At 42.3% G+C, this 16,851-nt stretch overlaps 1 protein-coding gene and 1 non-coding gene across 5 annotated transcripts in view; both read left to right on the plus strand.

Annotated features, from left to right (window-relative positions):
- The window catches only part of EEF2K (eukaryotic elongation factor 2 kinase), a 62,566-nt gene extending 52,867 nt beyond the window's left edge, over positions 1-9,699 (plus strand). For 2 of the 4 annotated variants that reach the window (XM_073542980.1, XM_073542981.1), the window contains 6 exons: positions 449-508; positions 2,909-3,043; positions 3,480-3,668; positions 4,444-4,568; positions 4,736-4,914; positions 7,010-9,699. In XM_073542980.1, coding sequence (XP_073399081.1) covers positions 449-508; positions 2,909-3,043; positions 3,480-3,668; positions 4,444-4,568; positions 4,736-4,914; positions 7,010-7,119 — 798 coding nt within the window. In that variant the 3' untranslated portion in view covers positions 7,120-9,699. The remainder of the gene's footprint in view (positions 1-448; positions 509-2,908; positions 3,044-3,479; positions 3,669-4,443; positions 4,569-4,735; positions 4,915-7,009) is intronic. The other 2 variants (XM_073542982.1, XM_073542983.1) reach the window with 1 other exon arrangement.
- A 7,027-nt stretch (positions 9,700-16,726) lies between these two features.
- TRNAL-AAG (transfer RNA leucine (anticodon AAG)) lies at positions 16,727-16,808 on the plus strand. The gene has a single exon. It is a non-coding gene; the product is annotated as a tRNA-Leu (tRNA).
- Positions 16,809-16,851: the final 43 nt, after the last annotated feature.

Consider the following 16,851-nt stretch of genomic DNA (forward strand, 5'->3'; position numbering starts at 1 on the left):
ACATCAGTACTGGTTCATATACAAAAAGTACAACTCTGTATGGCATCACCTCCCTCTCCTTTATTTAGCTTGGTCTTGCACCTAAGATCATGGCCACACCATACGATGCCAAACTTCAATATTTGCTGACACTTTGCAAGCCCCAGTGTACATTTAACAGCTGTCACTTCTATTGTAAGAAACGTAACCCAGACCGACCCCGTAATAATCAATGGATCCCTCTCCGTTTCATTACATGGCTGATGCAGCGGATCACTTATTCCATTTGCCTTTTCCTAAACCTGAGCACAACGTAAAGTCTGATGGGGCGTGTGAACAGAGCCTTCTATGTCTGGTAGAACGCATTACGTGGCTAGTACTGCTGTGTTCCTACGTGATTGTACTTTTTTTTTGATCTTTAACCCATCACATCATCTATTCTTTCCTTTTCTAATTTTTCTCCATATAGAGCAAATGTCTTTACTTAAAAGCCAATGTGAACCTTAAAAACAGCCCCAGGAATAAACTGGTGATTCTGCATGAGTTGCTGCCAGAGATTCCAGTGAATGCTTCTATTCCTGTTTGCTGATATTACACATTGCACATGTTTGGATGGATCGTCAACTTGAAAGTAGATATTAGTTTATATTGCGCAGCGTTAATATCATCGGCTATCAGAATCCAACGTTGACATGTGAAATAATCATCATTTTTTTTTCTCCTGTATGTAATTTATGTAACCTTGGAAATAGTGTTGTAATGCCCGTACACCATAGATACGGTAATTCTTTTGGCCCACATCTACTTGACCAACTTATCCATACACATGGTGGCCAAGCATTCTTATATTTTGAATGGGGACAAGGAAGTATGCCACTGCCTGACATCAATGACGGCAGAAAGGATTGGGCATCTCAATTACAAACCGCCCAATCCTCATCTCCCCAACATCATGCGTCGTAGTCAGAAGGTCACCTATCGCATCATTTTCTCTACTATCACCATCAAAAAGGGACAGTTGTGGTGGATTTTAACTAAAGGCCTACCGTACACATTAGATTATCTTGTAGTGATCGGTAAAATCACTTATTTGGCTTCCAAGCTCACATATTTCAGTATCCCTTGCTTCTTCATTATCTGTACAGAGCTGATATTGGTGATGCGTAATGCATATTAATCTTTTATAGGAAGCACAAAGTCTCCCAGAGTGCAGTCACAATATAATGGCAGCATAAAAAAAGGGACAGAGACCCTGATTGCATCGATGAATCAGTAACTGGGTTTCTTACTGTTCTGATAAAATCATGATTTTATCTGCTGCATCTCTGCTAGTCCTCTCACTGATGAGCTCTGTATAACCCCATGCACACCAATGATTGGCAGCTTTCGGCCTACACTGTGCATAGACAGAAAGCTGCCAATCGATAGTGCGGGAGGATTGACAGTGCATGAATATCAAGGTCTACACAGCAGGAGCTCATCATAGCGAGGACTAGCAGAGCTGCAGCAGAATAAACACTGCTTAATCAAAACTATTGGGACAACCGATGTCTAAATAATACAGAAAAATGTTCCAGATTCCTTGTTTAATTAACTTAGAAATGGATCATAGTTCCATATTATATTGTGAATAATGCATTTTATTTCATAGTCCTCAGATTCGACCATTTCCGACTGCTGCTTGTTGGAGGCATCCATCCAAATACTGTGCTTCTCGTATTTTATTGTTTTGTTTTTTTTTTCATTTATGTCAGCTACAGAGTTTGATGCCAGATCCAGTTACCCCGTCTGTGTGACATGTGGCATGCTTAATGTCCCAACATGTAGGGCGTGATTCACTGTCGCGTACGGATAAACGTGATAATTATTGGATTCCGTTTTTGCTGATCTTTTCTTTTGATGGCACTGCAAAGTGTAGCTGTGCATGAGCAATATGCGCTTTCATCTTTGTAATAGCCAGCAAAGCTTTACAAAGCCCCAGCAGCCACTTTTCTGTCTTTTGAAATTATTTCTTATGACATGATGTGCATTTACTGTAATTTTCTGTCCCTATGACAACACTTACTGCCTCTCTTCTGGTTCTAGATCTGTAGGAAGCAGTGCGATCTTTCAATCTGCAGCATTGTCTTGTACGTCGACCGAGCCTAGACCTCATTTATGAACGCTGGGCACGCACATAGCTTAAGAGTTGCCTTAAAGGGGGTTATTCGACATCTAAAAAAATTAATTTGGAAGTGGTTTTAAACCATAAAATAAGGCACACTCGCCGCCACCATGGATCCAGGACAGGCCGTCCTGGTGGATGGGAAATTTTCTGTCCTGGTGCTTAGATCGTCTGTGCTGGATCCACAAGGCTTATTGCTTTAAAACACTCCGAATAATAATTTTGGACAAACAATGTAGGCATGAAGATCGATGATTTTTTATTTTATGGTCTGTATTGATTGTTTGGTATAACTACTAGATTATTTTATGAAGGTGGCCACACATATGCATGCTCGGTTTGAACGAGTGTGCATGCGTTCTCAATGGGGGGTGGCTTATTTTATTTTTTAATCAAGAGGTATCACATATGGCATACTTTTTTCCATCTGTCAAATGAACGGTGGCCCCGCCGGTCACACCAAAAGCGTCGGGTTCGGCCATCTTTAGTCGGTAAGGTCACCTTATTTGTCAGCGTAATCACTTATTAGGCCAAAAAACCTCTGCGAATCTGACACTGACACCTCCAGGCAGAGCGCGGTATTACAGTCTACGAGATTGTACACGGTTTCAATGGTTTGCCAAATGTAATTCTCCCGTTTTAGTAACCATTTGCTGACCAACTTCTAAAGCTGCCGTTGATGATGATGATGATGATGATTTGCATGAAATTCTTCTTTTTTCCTTTAACCGCCGATACAAAAACTTTTCTATTTTGGTGATTTAGGTGTCGGTGGAGAAGTGGAACCAATTCCTTACATCCCGCGTGCACATCCACCGATCCTCTTGCGTCGCTTCAGAAGTGCAGAGGCTCAACAATCTGGAAATAGAAAAGAAAATTGGGAAATCCATTCTGGGAAAGGTAGTAAAAATCTGACACTTTCCATCAGTTGTTTCCTATCATCAGATAATAATAGCAAACACTGTATAATTCCTATAAGTTTTCATCCAATACAAATAAAGGGAAGAAAAAAAAATCCCAAACAATCAGATTAGGCTTAACGAATTGCCTTTCCTACTAGGCCTCATTCATCAAAACTGGGAGTAGAACTCAACTTGTTGCCCATAGCGACCAATTAGAGCTCGGCTTACATTTTTTTAAACTGCTCTGGAAAAATGAAAGCTAAATTCTAATTGGTTGCTATGGGCAACAGATGGTTTTACTGTCTGACAATTTAGATAAATGAGGCCTAATATCAATAACCATTAGTGACATTAAACGGACATTTTTTGTCGTTATTGAATACATGTGTGAATCATAGCGTATTAAAAAATTTTTAATTTAATTTGTACAACAGGTTCACTTGGCGATGGTGCGCTATCATGAGGGAGGGCGCTTTTGTGAAAAAGATCAGGACTGGGATCAAGAATCTGCCATATTCCACCTGGAACATGCTGCTCACTGTGGAGAACTGGAGGCCATTATTGGCCTTGGGCTTATGTATTCTCAGCTGCCCCATCATATCCTGACTGAAGTATCTGTGGAGGTAAAGCTTTCTCATGGAGCTGATAAGGCTCAAGTACTGATTATTTGGATGCAATGACATGGTACTGATACTATGGGTACGCTTGCATGGGCATCACTTTAATCTTGTGGGCCCCAATGCAAAATCTCCAACAGGTCCCTCAACTATTTCAGGTTGTTAATAACATTGGTCTTCTCATATAGTGCAAATGGACCTTTGGGGCTTCCCAAAGCTCGGATGCCCAGGTGCTAGCGCAGCCCCTTCACCCACTTTGTTGTATAGCATGGGGACCAGGCGTCAAAGTCTAAAATTCTTGGAGCAGAGCGCGAGTGCCTACCCGGAACTGCGAGTAAAAGTTGTCATTAGGTGCTGTGCTCTGCATAGGCACCAACTGAAATGACAAAAATTCAGCATAATAAAGTGAGTCATGAAAGGTGTGATTCATCAAAAATTTCACTCCAGAATTCTGACATAAAAGCTTTGGAAAGTTGCAAAGTTTTGGTGCAACTCTGAGTTGCGCCCAAATTTAGCGACTTTTGGCGTTCTCGCACCAGGAGTGAGATTTCTGGCATAGCGCCGCCACTCGTCAGACACTTCAGATTCGTGAAGAGGCATTTTGGTTTGTTTTTAGCTTTATCTTGTCAGCCCTGTTGTTGTACCAGCGGTGCCTACCGGCCGCTTATCTCCCCTAATTGCTCTTCTATAATTCTGCTTATGAGATATTGCCACTTAGAATGTCCCAGTGCATGCTGCTAATTCTAGAAATATTTATTCGGATTATTTCCTTACTTAAAAGGACACAGAGAAAAACCGAATTAAAGGCTTTAACTATTTATTAATGGCTGCAGAAGCAGGCGACCGGCCCTCCATGATCCATATCGCTCGAGCTTACGATACTGGTTTAAATCTTGGATCAGACAGGTAAGTAATAAAAATTGTGACATCTTCACTACGTATTATATTGCATTTTTGGGAAATATATATATATATATATATATATATATATATATATATAATTTTTTTTTTTTTTTTTTTTGCATTATTGTGGGTTTTATGGTTAAAAAGAAATCTTTTTTATTGTATTGTAGGTTACAAGACTGGCAGGAAGCTCTGTTTTGGTACAATTCTGCACTAAACATGACTGATTATGATGAGGGAGGGGAATATGATGGCACCCAAGATGAACCCAAATACCTGCTGCTAGCTAGGGAAGCGGAGATGCTGTTTACTGGAGGATTTAAACTGGAGAAGGACCCACAGCGATCTGGTAACATTTTTATTTAAAATTAAAAATGACTTAATTAGATAAATTTTATTATGTTGTTCAACTTTTGAAACATGGTCTACGCTGAATGAAGATTTAGCTGCTTGCGTAGTTCCTTACTTTAAATTTGATAGACTTTAGTGGAAATGGTCTCACATGCGCACTGCATCTCTTCATTGAAATGTGGCGGAGTGCGTCTTCTGGGAATTGGCAGAGGAGTTCCCAGACGTCCAGTTTTCCAGTTCCGGAGGGTCTCTGAGTTGGGAAAGGCACATTTCTGGCCATTTATGGAGAAACCACATGAATTTGAGTGCTAACACATTTAAATTCATGGGATTTTAAAACCTTTGGTGATCTGTGCCTAACATGTATGGCAAAAGTGCAGCATCATTAGCTGGACAAATACAAGGGTGCAATTTTGCTTAAAAAAATCCACTTGATTTATTTCAATATTAATATCCATACTTAATGCTTGCAAGTAATATAATAGTAACCAATTAAACACACAGGGAACAGCAAAACAGCCCCAAAATAATAGAGGGTTTCTTACCATACCAAGATCTCAGTTTGGTACTTATGTTAAGCACAAACCACAGTATGGGCTCCTTCATTGGTCAATAAAGAAATACACATAGATGATTAAATGCCAAGATATAGGCAAACGTACTTATGAGGAAAGCTGACCTGATGTCCCGACACATGTTTCACCCTGCTTCTTCATGGGGCGTGCCTGGTATAGCAGGGTCAGAGAGTTGTATATGTCCAGTTACCAGTGTTAAACCAGATTACTGGCAAGATAATAAACAGAATGATCTATCAAGAAAGCCTGAATTGTGTGGGTAAGAATGTTGGCAAATATAATGATGATTTGCCGGCGCACAAGTTTCGAGCATCGGCCTGCCTTGATGGGAGCGATCTGTAAAGCTGCCCAGACACATTACTTATGTTGGCTAAACTTGTCACTATTGGCGGGTTTGATCAATGGTCTAATGTGTATGGGGGTGGCGGTTGACCGAATGCCGGAAGAGATGTCGATCAGGCATGTCTGATTTCGGTCTGCCGATTAGCCCTGGCCGATGTGTCAGTTGGCAGCTTTTTCAAAGCGCGCAGAGTAGCACTAGGCCGAAATAGTGCTGCTGTGTTCGGGGAAGCCGGCTGAGATGGCTGTTGGCAGACAGCCATCTAATATGTATGGCCAGCTTTAGTTGGCTGCTCCATACAGGTTGTTTGCCAGCTCTGTTATACAACTGGCATTCAGAAGATTAATCCCTTAATAACTGCATCTAATAGGTTAGGAATGAGAAACAGGGTCGTTTCCAATTTCTATTGCTGTAAAAGTATGATTTATTAAAATCAGAAAAAATTTTAACTTGTAAACACCATAAAGAAAACGGGAATACAAAAAGTGACTTTTTTGGGTCGCCGTACCTTTTAACCCAAACAGATCTCCTACTTTGCACTGATGAGGAGCAACACCCCGAAACAGTTTCTGCAAATTGAGATTTTGGTTTGGCTTTTAACATGAATCATATGGCAAGGCACATTCAAGAGTCGATATTGACTTTTAGGATTTCCAATAGGAGGCTCTAGAGTTTAGTCCTCTTGCTCTCTGAAGAGACAATTTGCCGATATAATTTCCCAGAGGAGCATGCATGGCTTATAAGTCTCCTCACTCTGACATGGCTGATGTGGAAAATTTCAGCTCTCTTCACTAACAAAAATCTCCTTTTTGTGACTAGTTTTAAGTTCCCCATTTATATATTAGATTGTCAGCTGAACCCACCGCTATCGTCAGGCTCGGCCAACAGTTTGTGTCTTGGGGTCCCCAAATACCAGCAAATGATGTTGTGGGAATTAAAGATCCAACATTATCTGACTTAAGACTGCTGATCCTTTTTATTCTCGGTGAGAAGGGTCTGACTGCAACTCTCTCATAGTGGACACAGAGCTACTGACCAAAGAGTGGGCCAAACCATCAGTCCGCGTATCAGCTATTATGTATGTTTGACATTAATCATTCCCAGCCTTTGATCTTTTGGTTAATGCCTCTTCTATTCAAGATGCAACTTGTAGTAATCTTTTTCTTGATTTCTCCTAGGTGACCTATACACAGAAGCTGCAGAATCGGCAATGGAGGCCATGAAAGGAAGACTTGCAAATCAGTACTATCAGAAGGCAGAGGAAGCCTGGGCCCTCATGGAGGAATGAACCACGCCTGTAATGCACTGAACATGGCAGCTGAAAATACTCTTCGAACGTGGATTATATTTTATATTTGTTACAGAATTATTTTGTCGTCTCTGGACCCTACTAATACTTTACACTGAAAAAAAAATGTAAAAAAAAAAACCCAATTAGCGTAGATGTTGTATGATGAGAAAGAATGTCTGCAGATCTAGCAGTAATCCTGTGTGATCCTGCGTATACATCATGTAACAGGGGGCAAGATACCCAGGTTCTTCTCTGCATTTAAGCAGACCTCACAACTGCTAACTGAGGCCCTATGCACCCCGAGGTTCTGATCCATCTCTCAGGAATGAAGTACCAGCTGCCATATTGCTTTCTGTTTGATCCAACGTATTCATGCCTGAAGATGATCACTTACGACAGTCATTTCGACCCATCCTATTTTGTAATGTCTCCATTGAGATCATGGGGGTTCTGTTAAGAAAAAAAAAACATTGAGAACGTGTTTTGTGTTTTTTTTTTTTTTTTTTTTTTTTTTCTTTTTCCTTTTTGGCAACCTGACTGTGAGAAAATGTACCTTTTAGATATCGCCTGTGTTCATCAGATTAGATGTCTTTATTACTCTTGACCATGACCTTGTCTACTTTTGACCACCTTTTTTGTTAGAAGAGTGCCTCGAAGAAGAGCTGATCACAAGGTGTCCTTTTGTCAGTGATCAGTTGTGATCCACAAGGAACTTGGCTGCAAATGTTAAATTTCCCTGCAGCGCCATCACAGGGAAAATTGAGCATTACACGGTCCACATTAAAATCAATCAGCTGTCCATGTATTACATGGACATTCTTGGTCCTCCATAGCTTCAGGTCCCAAACGACGACCGCCTACCTATTAACTCTGAATTTTTTTTTTAAAGGGCAATTGGGATAAATTGACTACATCCTATTATATATCATAGGTAAACTATTAGTGGAACTTTATTTTAAAAATTCCCATTTATGTATTTGTATTTCTTTTTATACTAAGGTATAATATGGCACCTTTGGCTGAAATACCCATGGCATTGGCCCAAAAATGTCTTCCAGAGTGTGCCTTCATTTCTGATAGGTAATGCTCTGAAGACATCGCTTTAAAACCTTCATTTAAATCCTATTCTTGCTGAGATAAGCTGGGATATTAGGTTTTTGGGGTCTTTCAAATTCTGGTTTTTTTTAGCATACTGATCAGAACTTTATAAGCTACAATTACACACACTTTTTTATTTTAGTTCCTTTTTGTGTGCACAAATGACCTTTAGTTAGCATTTTTTGCCCTTCTTCTTAGTCATTTAAGTTTTTGAATGAAATAAGAGTTTTATATTGCTTTATTGCAGCAAATTATACAATGATTCTGGTCCATTTTGCTTTATAAATTTCTAGTTGGTTGCGGCCATTTTTTAATAATGGGGTAAGATGAGCACGGTTCTTGCTTTATCAAAGCTGGTCGTGGACCGGATGGTAATTCAGTTTATGCAGTCAATATACAGTAACTGTAGAAGTGATCGGTGTGTGATATCTGAGAATTTACTATTTGGGACATGTTAGATTGGAATGGGATTAACTATGATAAAAAAAAAATCTAATTATGGTGTACCTTTTAAGCCAAATTCTCCCAAAAAATAGTTTCCTTTTATTTGTTTTACCTTCCCAAAGTTTGGGTGAGATGTATAATGTGCTCATTATTTTTAGATATTTAGTATCTGATGATATGTAGGGAAAAAAAACCCTAAATATACAAAAAATTTAGGCTTTTTTCACAAGTTCGATTTCCAACAGCGCCGCGTACAGGCCACATGTATTCCTATGATATGACTCAGTTGACCATTTTGGGCTTCATGCACCTGACTCTTTAGCAGCTGCAATCTCCGATGGTATTGAAACGTATAGGACTTTACCAACAATTCTTTTTGGGAGAAGTTTTTTTTTTTATTTTTTTTTTTCTCCATCCACTTCATCCCACAAATACTAATGTGAAACCCTAGACAACAACTCTTGAGAGTTTTCTTCTACTTTTCTCGGGTTCAGGTGGCTGCAACATGGTCTGTATAGAACATACGAGAACATCTCGTGCAGGAACTTTTTGTGACTGGTCTCCGATTTCTTACCTTTTTCTACACTTGGGTGTGCACGCTAGGGGTTTAAATCCTTACTAAACACTTTGCTTAGAAATCCACGTGTTGATGTGGAGGATTTCTACTTGCTAATGACAAGCTCCTATTCTTGACAAATGCAGCTTTAATAGAAGGGAAGGGGGGAGTTTTAAAAGACTGTACTTACTAAAAACTTAAAAAATGTGATGTAAATGTTTACAAAAAAAAAAAATATGCAATGTATTGTGTGACATGCTATAGGGGATGTGCTAGTTGCCTCCTAGGTAAAATATACACTCAGTACAAGGTTTGATTAAAGCAGAAGATAAAGTCTACACTGTTGTCCGAAATGATTGGAGCTTGGCTGAGCGAATGTGCAAATACCTTTTTATGTGCAAAACGCATGTAGTATGGGGGTTTAATTCATTGTTTCAATGTTTTATTTTATCAAATAAACAGTAATCCTGTTTCATGTTTAGGATGTGTGATCATTTTTTATGAGTCTATTGTTCCTTCAGCCCAGGGGGGATGGGAGGGTTCATATCTATTAATGTAACAAAGGTCTGTTCTATGATAACTCGGTGCCCTGTTATCCTTTTTGTCAAAGGCCAGGCTCATAATCCCCATTCTAGTTTATCCCAAACATTTTCTATGGGGCTGAAGTACAGCCGGTCGTGTTATTCCCCACCAAATTCGCCCAACCATGCCTTTATGGACTTTGCTTTGTTCAATGGGCACAACCCATTGAAAGAAGACTTTTTCAGTGTTCCTTCAAAATGTAACAAAGGGACTTGGGCCATCATCCCATAAAGATAACCCCTGAGGGATGTTGCTCCATTCCATTCGCAAATCTGCAAACAATTCATCTTTCTTGCTAGGACAACGACTTGGGGTCTGTACCCATAAAGGCCCCGCCTCACTAAGCAATCTCGGTAGCGAGATCGCTGCTGAGTCACAACTTTTGTGATGTAACAGCGATCTCACCAGCGAGATCGCTATGTGTGACAGCGATCAGCGAGCGCCCCCCCTGCCGGTATCGCTGATCGCTGCAAGAAACCTCTGGACATTTCTTTGGTCGCTGGTCTCCCGCTGGCCAGCACGCATCGCTGTGTGTGACAGCGGGAGACCAGCGATCAGGTGTAAAAAAATAAAAAAAATAAAAAATATAGTTATTCTCACCTTTCGACGTCGCGTTCAGCCATCCCGCCTCTCTCCACTCTCCGGTCCCAGTGATCCTTTGCACGAATGACCGCGAGACTTTATTATCCCGCGAGACTGTGACATCTCGCGGTCATTCGTGCAAAGGATCACTGGGACCGGAGCGTGGAGAGGCAGGATGGCTGAACGCGACGTCGGAAGGTGAGAATAACTATATTTTTTATTTTGATTCTATTTTTTACAGGATGGCCAGCGATGCCGGGCGCTCGGCATCGCTGTGCTGATCGCTGGTGAAGCTGTCTGTGTGACAGCTCACCAGCGATCACATAGCGATTTACCAGCAATCCTGACACCTTCATATCGGTGTCGGGATCGCTGGTAAGTCGCTTAGTGTGACAGGGCCTTAACTCATCCCAAAGGGGCTCTATATGGTGTAAATAAGGTGATTGGCTTGGCCATTGCTAAAGGCAAGCATTTTTCTTTGCTAACCAATTTTTGATTAAATTGGATGTGTGCTTAGGATCATTTTCTTGCTGGAATTTCCAGCCCCTGCCTACTTTGGTTTGGTACCATATGGCAGCATTACATTCTCCAGTATATCCTTGTACATGGTAGCATTCATATTTCCAGCAATTCTATGCAGAGGGCCAATGGCAGATGCAGAAAACCAGCCCCAAACCATGACATTGCTGCCACCATGTTTCACTGTAGGTGTTTGGTACCTTACATGATTATGTTTTCCAATTGGGCGGTGTAAGTGCTCGGCATCACTACCAAACAGAACTTGGATTCATCCGACCACACCACCTTAGACCAATCTGTCTCTTTCCATTGACTGTGTTCTTTGGCAAAATCAAGTCTGACCTTCCAGTTCTTTGCAGAGGTGAAAAGCTTCTTGACTGGAACTTGTACATTCAAACCTACTGCTCTTAGCCGTCGCCCCACAGTTTCCTGATGTAAGATGCCCAAGCGTGGTAGTCGTGGGCGAGCTTCTGTCCCCACTCGCTTTGGCATCCTGCAGACAATGGTGGGTCCTAGCTGGGTGTTAGTGTTGTGAGGGCCTTGTGCCCATGCAGGCTGCTGGTAGCTGATGGTACCACATTTTCCACAGATTAGGAAAGGAGACTTCTGTTCAAACATGGAGATTATGGTTACTGAACTTGATTAGGGTTCTATACAAGAGATGGCGAGTGCACAGTCTTCAGCACTTTTCATTCACCGCAAGAGGCCTTTTCACAGACATTGTTTCCTTCCACTGTAGTCTGCCCCAGGGCCGGTATTGCACACTGTTTCGCCATACTTCATCACAGCCTAGCTTGTCGCCACAGTACAGTTCAGCGAGTTTCTCCACACCCGGCTCAATGGCTCGTGTCCTATGGCTATGGATCGCTCAGGACCTTCACTAGTCTCAGGTGTTTATCAAGCTCAGGGTTTCTCATGATACGTCGTCCTATCCAAGGATCCCTTTAAGGTTGGCCACGCTGGTGTCTTCTGTCATTTCCTGGTCACGTTTTCTCATTGTCCCATCGTCTCCTTTGCTGTAGTTCACCCAAAAGGCAGCACTGCACACTTGTCACTTCTGCAAATTTCGAACTCCTCTCTCTGACTAACTTCAGGAAGCAGGTTACTTGTCCTAGCACTAAGCCCCCCACCACTGTGGGCTTGTCCCAACATTAAAGGGGGTTTAGAGATTGCGATATCGCTAAAGCATCACCGATTTGGTGACGCAGCAGCGATATCGCTATGTGTGATACCTCCGACTGGCTCCCCCGCTGTCCATCGCTGATCGCGTGAGATCTCGCAGCTCCATTTCTCGTTGGGCGCTTCCTGCTGGCGCCGACGAGCGACTCGTGGACGCGGGCGGGAGGACGTCAGGATCGCCGCGTCTGAAAGGTAAGTATCGTCCGCTGTATAGCTGCTGCATCGCTGTGACATCTTCCTGTGTGGCAGGTCACTAGCGATCATTTAGTGATGCACCAGCGATCCTGACCGGGTCATATCGCTGGTCGGGATCGCTGGTGCATCGCTAAATGTAAAGGGGCCTTAACACTCCCTATCCCTGCAGTCTGTTGCTGGGTAAACATACCCTTTCACCTACATTCTATACAAACACTACCTCATGTCCTAAGTCCTAATCTTTCATGAATCACATCACTATGCTTTTATAATACCTTACGTGATCGCATTACATAGGCAAACATCCTACACTTCACATGACACAAGATGTACACAAGCCACAAAACATTATTCAGATTACTTATCACATTATACAGAGCACTGATGTCTTCAAGGGGGAGCAGGGCAATATGTCCTTACACCGACATTTCGTGATAAATTTGGCTATGTCTTTGTTAGCCGAAAAACACACAAACAAACCCCCCCAAAAAATGTAGGTAAATTCGACTTTACGTGACAAAATATGCAAAACATTTGTCCCAGCAACTTTTGAAAACGTACACATAAAGGGATAAAACAACGCAAAGCACCATTTTCATTCCGGTTTACTAAAATCACCAGGAATATTCATTTTAGTAGCTTAAAGGCTTCCTGGTGTGACCGATTCCCTTTATCCCACGTATATGCTTGTGCTGTTATTGTTTAGATCATTGGTTTATTCTCGTCTTATAAAGCGCTATCTCTAGGATGTGCTATTAGTTTTTTTTCGCTCTATAGCAACACCACATTCCACTTTTTTTTCAGGATTACCCCCCACCAAACCTGAGAATAAAAGGAAAGTACTGCTGCTATAATGGTGAGTACTTCACTGATTCTCCCTACACAGAGGCCCCTGGCTGTCTGCTGTGCGTAAAAATTTAGTGCAGCTCTATTTAAATGAATCTCTTGTTCCACTTTCTTCTCACTGCGGGGCTTTAAGAATGTAGGGAAGAAGGATATTCTTAATCCTTTAAATCAAATCCATCAGCAGGGTTTGCTATGAAATCTGAGAGCAGCAAGATGTAGGGGCAGAGACCCTAATTCCAAGAATGTGTCACTTGCCGGCCTGTATTTTGCTGTTTCAATTATACCAGTGGTTTTTTTGGGCAGAGATTATCACTACAGGACTAGCTGTCTCATGCCTCCTGGTCCAACCACACTCACCACTGATTAGCATCTATTAGGGTGTGTGCACACGCTGCGGATTCTGCTGCGGTTCCGCAGCGGATTCGCAGCATTTTTGCTGCGGTGTACAGTACCATAATATCCAATGGATATTAAAAACCGCAGTGCAGACGGTGCGGATTTTTCTGCGGTTTTGAAACCGTAGAAAGAATTGACATGTCAATTCTTTCTGCGGATTCCGCTGCGGTTTGCCATCTCCTCCATTGTGGAGATGAAAAACCACAGGGCAAAACCGCAGAGCAATCCGCAGGTAAAACCGCAGGTCTTTTGACCTGCAGATTTACCTGCGGATTTTACAAAATCCACGCGGCCAAATCCGCACGGCAATCCGCAGCGTGTGCACGTACCCTCAGAGCTGCAGCAGAGAGAACTGTGATTGTATCACACCTGCTGCACTCAGTAAAGTAAGCGACATATCACTGGAATCAGGGTATCTGTCCCAACATCATGTGGCTATCAGATTCCCTTTAAGGGGTATTGCGGTCATGTCAAGTTGGGTGAATGTTGTTACTGTAAAGAACATGTACGAATCTCCAGTATGATGTTGTTATAGCTTTTGAATACTTCTTAAAGCAGACAGACCCGTCACCAGTCTTCACAATACAAACCACATATATAATTAACCCCTTAGTGACGGGGCCAATTTTTTTAAATTCTGATCAATGTCACTTTATGTGGTGATAACTCTGGAATGCTTCAACAAATCCCATTGATTTTGAGATAGGTTCTTTTGTGACACATAATTTATGATAATGGTAAATTTAGGTTGATATGTTTTGTGTTTATTTATAAAAAAAAAAAATCAGAAACTTGACAAAAATGTAAAAAAATTGCTATTTTCAAACTTTGAACGATTATCCCTTTAATCCAGATGGTCATACCACACAAAAACATTAATAAATAACATTTCCCTCATGTTTGTCTTACATCAGCGCTGTTTTTAAAATGCTAATTTATTTTGTTAGCCTTTTAGGAGGTTTTTTTTATTTTTTCAAGGAAATTTACAAAATTTATTTTTTTGAGGGACCTTTCCAGGTTTGAAGTGACTTTGGGGTGTTTTATATTGGAAAACCCCAAACGTGATACCATTTTAAAAACGGCACCTCCTGACATATTGAAAACTGCTGTCAGGTAGTTTATTAACCCTTCAGGTGATTTTCGAGAATTAATGCTAAGTGGTTTAGCAGGAATGAAAAAAGTGTGTGTTTACCACGTAAATGTCGCTAACTTCTGTACTGGCCGCTATATCCGAGAGACACTAAGGCCGCTATTTGGCCATGAACTGCTATGGAAAACATCAGGATCACACGATCATGATCTCGGTGTGTCAATTAGATTAAAGTGGAAGCCCCCACAATCTATTAACCATTTATTTGATGTAGTCACTTTTGACAGCAGCAACTATGGGGTTAAACAGATATGGACGGTGCCAACACTGATCATTTGTGATAAAGCAAGTTGTCAGCTATAGTGGACAGCCGACAGCTGCTCGATTGTCACCTGTATGGGGATGCTATTCTCTTATACCTCAGGTCAGTAAAAAGACGTATTGGCTGTCATTAAGGGGTTAAATAGATCTATTCATCCTGATGAGGCTGCTGTGCTTACTTTATAAAAACTGTCAGAAATACATTACAATTCTTTTGAACATTTAATCTTAATCTCTGCCCACACAGAATGATTGACAGTTCCTCAGTGACCCTCTTCCTTGCTGCTGCTGAAATCTCAGGTTGCTCAGTACATGCTGCAGCTGTCATTTAGGCTGGGTTGGAGAGCACTGAATATACTTGGACTCATGAGTTCTCAAAGTTTTTAGCTGGACTCCTAAAAGGCACAATTTTATACAGCCATTCTGAAAATGGATTTTTCAAAGTAAGTACACCAGACTCGTCGGGTCTATGTGATCTACAGTATTTAATAATGTATACTGTTTGAATTGTGAAATCTGGTGACAAATCCATTTTTTTAAATATTGACCCTACCAGTATACTTCCCCCCCCCCCCCTGGTAGATATGACCTGTTGGTGCTTCACATGCGATTTTGAGCTTTGTAACTGTGCATCCATCTAAGACTATGTCCACCTACCGTTAGGCATCTGTTTAGCATTTGTGCCAAGATGTATTTGTTACATAGATGCCTCTGATGGATGGATGGTTACTGGTGGGCCCTTGGCACCCCAGTCCGACACTGGATCAGCACATGTGCTCTCAGTACAAAGGCCAAATGTGTCCGTGGACTTCTGTGGGTCTGACCATGATGGGCCAAATGAATAAGTGTCATCTTTCATCAATTCATTTCCAAATACTTATTTGAAGTATTCGTCTTTTTGATCATTCACGGACTGTTATCTCCCCTGCATGTCTGTTTAGATGCCAAAGAAAAAGTTGGGGTAAATCTGCTTTGACAGAGGAGTATGTGGTGCCCATGATGCTTGCAAAATTTTCTGTGATTCAGGGAGGACTCCCATTTTTCTAAGAATCTCGTGGACATTCCAGAAATGTGTGCAAGTATGTCCGAAAGATGGGGGAGATCTATGAATCTGGCTGAAAGAAAAGCTATATGTTCCTCAGTGGTGTGAAGGACCTACAGGAGGGAGAGTGGCGCGGCGGACCTACAGGAGGGAGAGTGGCGCCGCGGACCTACAGGAGGGAGAGTGGCGCGGCGGACCTACAGGAGGGAGAGTGGCGCGGCGGACCTACAGGAGGGAGAGTGGAGCGACGGACCTACAGGAGGGAGAGTGGCGCGGCGGACCCACAGGAGGGAGAGTGGAGCGGCGGACCCACAGGAGGGAGAGTGGAGCGGCGGACCCACAGGAGGGAGAGTGGAGCGGCGGACCCACAGGAGGGAGAGTGGCGCGGCGGACCCACAGGAGGGAGAGTGGAGCGGCGGACCCACAGGAGGGAGAGTGGAGCGGCGGACCCACAGGAGGGAGAGTGGCGCGGCGGACCCACAGGAGGGAGAGTGGCGCGGCGGACCCACAGGAGGGAGAGTGGCGCGGCGGACCCACAGGAGGGAGAGTGGCGCGGCGGACCCACAGGAGGGAGAGTGGCGCGACGGACCCACAGGAGGGAGAGTGGCGCGTCAGATCTACGGGATGGAGATTTTTTTATTAAAGCAAACAATAAAATTAAATAATTCATTTTCTTCTAAGAAAATATAAAATAAACATTTCTTTGAGATACATGTGGGGTTGATACTACAACCTACAAAATAACTCAGCAGCTGGTAGCGTGGCCGAGCGGTCTAAGGCGCTGGATTAAGGCTCCAGTCTCTTCGGGGGCGTGGGTTCGAATCCCACCGCTGCCACAGTACTTTTGTATTTATTCATCTCTGCACTGAGTTTATATTT

Source organism: Dendrobates tinctorius, unplaced genomic scaffold (genome assembly GCF_039654945.1).
Source record: "Dendrobates tinctorius isolate UK_male_01 unplaced genomic scaffold, ASM3965494v1 ptg000129l, whole genome shotgun sequence".
Lineage (NCBI taxonomy): Eukaryota > Metazoa > Chordata > Amphibia > Anura > Dendrobatidae > Dendrobates > Dendrobates tinctorius.